Consider the following 3,794-nt stretch of genomic DNA (forward strand, 5'->3'; position numbering starts at 1 on the left):
CAGTGATGCGTGAGAGTCTGCAGCAGTGTGACTCCTGTCAGTGTGTGTGTGTGTGTGTGTGTGTGTGTGTGTGTGTGTGTGTGTGTATGTATGTGTGTCACCTGTGATGAGCGACTCCAGTGTGTGTGAGTCAGTGATGCGTGAGAGTCTGCAGCAGCGTGACTCCTGTCAGTGTGTGTGTGTGTGTATGTCTGTGTGTCACCTGTGATGAGCGACTCCAGTGTGTGTGAATCAGTGATGCGTGAGAGTCTGCAGCAGCGTGACTCCTGTCAGTGTGTGTGTGTGTGTGTGTGTGTGTGTGTGTGTGTCACCTGTGATGAGCGACTCCAGTGTGTGTGAGTCAGTGATGCGTGAGAGTCTGCAGGAGAGCCACGTCACCAGACTGACATATTCAGATGAGCTGAAGCCCCGCCCACACGCCGCCAGAAGCCCCGCCTCCTCCGACAGTGGCCCCTCATACCTGCCAATCATCACAGGTTTATGCTTTCATAAATAATTACTTTATAATGGGTTTGGGTTAATAAACAAATTAATAAAAACAAAAGGTAATTGCAACTTTTTTTGTATTTCTACCCTCTTAACATTTAAACTGGAGTCTCTCCACATGAATAATTAACTGGTGGTGAATAATACAAAGACTTTAATTACTTCTTTCCGTTTCTTGAGGTATTTTGTGATTTCAGTTTTGATGCCAATATGTTTATTCTATCACATTGTGGAATACAGAAACATATAAAAGTGAACATGAAGAGAGTCAGAACACATTATACTTGAAATTTGCAATAAACACAACACTTAACCACTTTACCAGGATACCAGAGGAAAATACGTTAACTGCTCATCAACGTGCAACAAATAAATACACCCGACCATTAACCATTATCATTTGATCACAGTTTCTAATCATTGTAATAAAAAACAAACCACATTTCTCATGCGCTTGATCTGCAGCTTACCCGAGCTGATCCAGGATGTCGAGAATATCGCTTTCCATCTTAAATACGTTCACTTATGATTAAACGAAAAACATAAATCACAATCATGAGCATCAGTGTTTCATTTAAATCCCCCACGCGCGCGTCTGCGGCAGTGCGTCACTCAAACGCGCCCGGGAGGAAACCACAACAGAACAAGAGTTCCTATCGAAACACAGGTTTGTGTAGTAATGTCATCTGTTGACTTTGGTCGCTCGAGATCCCTAAAAATACCATAATAACTATTTCCAATGCCGTGTAATCGTGGTTGTAATCCTGTTTCCACTTTTTTTCCCCTTCAGAATCTGTCATAAACATCCTGCATTCAGTTTTGAGTACATATCACACAGACAGACAGAAGTGTGAGCAGCATTATGAAATGTCATAACTGATAAGCCCTTAAATAAGAAATCATTCAGCTAAAAACAGAAATGTAGCCATAATTTAGGACATTCAAGAGCACTTGATGATTATTTTTTCAGTGGAACACAAAAGGAGAGTAATGTTAAGCATGTGTGTGTGTGTGTGTTCGCTTTCACTAACTTTAACCCTACACTAGAGTGTAAAGTGTGTGTAGCGGGTTCTTTAAAGACTAAAGGTGCGTTCACACCGGACGCGAATAGCGGTCAGGCGCGAGTGATTTCAATGTTAAGGGCTCTTAAAGTCAACGCACTGATACGCATGTACGCTCCTGCAAGGCTACGCATCGCTACGCTTCGGCCGCCATTATGCGTCTATGCGTAGCAAAATGTGTCGTCCCAGTTTTTGATACGCGACGCACCGTTGCATGCAATATATGCGTTGTTGGTGGGGGCGATACTGCAAGTATTGTACATTATTAATACGTCCGCATGATTTGTATGATAGTTTGTCTCAGTGACATGCAAATAAAATAGCGTTGGAAAATGCCTGGAGGGAGATTGCAACCACAATGGGAAAAAGTGTAGATAAAGTGAAAGCGGACTGGAAAAGTGCCCGTGACAAATTCACACGGGCACACAAGAAGTGGAAGGTGGCATGCAGAAGTGGTGCAGGGGGGGGGGGGCAGCTCAGTTTTGGCTAATTTCTAGATAATAGTGTGATTTCTGAATGTTAAAAGTTGCATTTTAGAGCTCTAAGGGCTCAACACGAGCAAGTGACGCGAGCGACGTGCTCCCTTTCATAAATAATATTACTACTGTATTATAATATACACTGTTGTGTAAAACATGCAATTTATTCTGGTATGACCTGAAAGCAGGATTATAAACAATGTAATGCGATTCCTTATAAGAGAAATCGTTATGTGGAGGTTTTTATAAGAAACCTTATAAAGGAAAACAGGAGGAAGAGTTTTTATAAGAAACTCTTGACTTTGTTTTTTATAGTAAAAACACTGAGCCATGTTTTATTGGAAATTGTTTAATTGGTTTATAGTAAAAACACTGAGCCATGTTTAATTTGAAATTGTTTTATTGGTTTATAGTAAAAACACTGAGCCATGTTTTATTGGAAATTGTTTAATTGGTTTATAGTAAAAACACTGAGCCATGTTTAATTTGAAATTGTTTTATTTGCTAATCTGATTGGTTAGAGAAAAGACACTGTAAACCATTATGAGAGAAAAAATGTTTATTGAAATAATACAATACTGAAATCAATGACTGAAGTATATCCTGTGTTATAAGCATGCACTATAGAAAGAAATAGGTTAGATAGAAGAAATAACATGTATTAGAAAGTATATTCAGTAAAATGAAAAAGTATTACCTGGTTGTTATATTCTAGACCAAGAGGAGAAGACAGCTGAGGGTCCGAGCTCGCATGAAGAGAGCCAGGCAAAGAAAGGCGTCTTATAAGAAAATTGTGAAAGGAATGAAGGAGTTGACAATTGGTCCAGATCTGGGATTGGAGAAATTGTCCATATGTAATTGAATATGTAATGAAGGGGTGTGATGAAATGAATTATAAAAAGTACAGTAAGACATGTGAGGGGAGACGCTGTGAAGGAAGACGGCCTCTCCCTTGTGTGATGGTCCAAGCCTGACACCTGCTGACGAAGCTTGTGAACTGACAACTCTTGAACTTTATATTGACTTTTGATATTGTATGTAGAACAACTGTTATAGGAAAAATAAAACACTAATAATTGATATAAAAAGAACCAACTTGCTAGAAGTCTCTACTTTATGAAAGAGTTGAGCTGAACAAAACCACGGAGAAGTCTTTCGACTGGATTGTGAGTATGGACATTTGAATATTTATTGTTTAGTACGAATTTGACTTACTTTACCTTAACCTGAGAATAATTAAAATAAGGTAGAAGGTGCAGATATTTAAGAACCAGAAGGAATTGAGAATGAACAGAGACTGCTCTTTGTAAATAATTGGAATCTGTTCTGGGAGCGACCTAGGCTCTTCCGCGCTGATGGCCTTCACCCCAGCAGAATCGGAGCGGCTCTTCTGTCGGACAACATCTCCAAGACGCTACACACCATATGACTAGTAAGTCAAAGTCCAAATCACACTCTTTGCTGTCCAAACTTAATTAATATGAGTACCAATGTAGAACATTATATTGAAACTGTGTCTATTCCTCGTTTAGTGAGATCAAATCATAAATCTACTGCAGGATCTAAGAAAAATCTAATTGTGATTAAACCAGAAAATCTCAATATTAGTGAACAAAAACAATTTATAAAGCTAGGTCTTTTAAACATTAGATCACTCACACCTAAGGCAGTTATTGTAAATTAAATAGTCACAGATAATAGTTTCGATGTACTTTGCCTTACTGAAACCTGGCTTAAACCAAATGATTATTTCGGTCTTAATGAGTCT

The 3,794-nt window shown here is 39.0% G+C and overlaps 1 protein-coding gene across 1 annotated transcript in view; it reads right to left on the bottom strand.

Moving 5' to 3' along the window:
- Positions 1 to 1,132, bottom strand: part of fam98b (family with sequence similarity 98 member B) — a 14,013-nt gene extending 12,881 nt beyond the window's left edge. The window contains exons 1-2 of the mRNA XM_084392434.1: positions 957 to 1,132; positions 312 to 460 (exon numbers count right to left, since the gene is read on the bottom strand). Of these exons, the coding sequence (XP_084248560.1) occupies positions 312 to 460; positions 957 to 994 (187 nt within the window). The 5' untranslated portion in view covers positions 995 to 1,132. The remainder of the gene's footprint in view (positions 1 to 311; positions 461 to 956) is intronic.
- Between the last annotated feature and the right edge of the window lie 2,662 nt (positions 1,133 to 3,794).

The sequence above is a fragment of the Rutilus rutilus genome (genome assembly GCF_951802725.1).
Source record: "Rutilus rutilus genome assembly, chromosome: 21".
NCBI lineage: Eukaryota > Metazoa > Chordata > Actinopteri > Cypriniformes > Leuciscidae > Rutilus > Rutilus rutilus.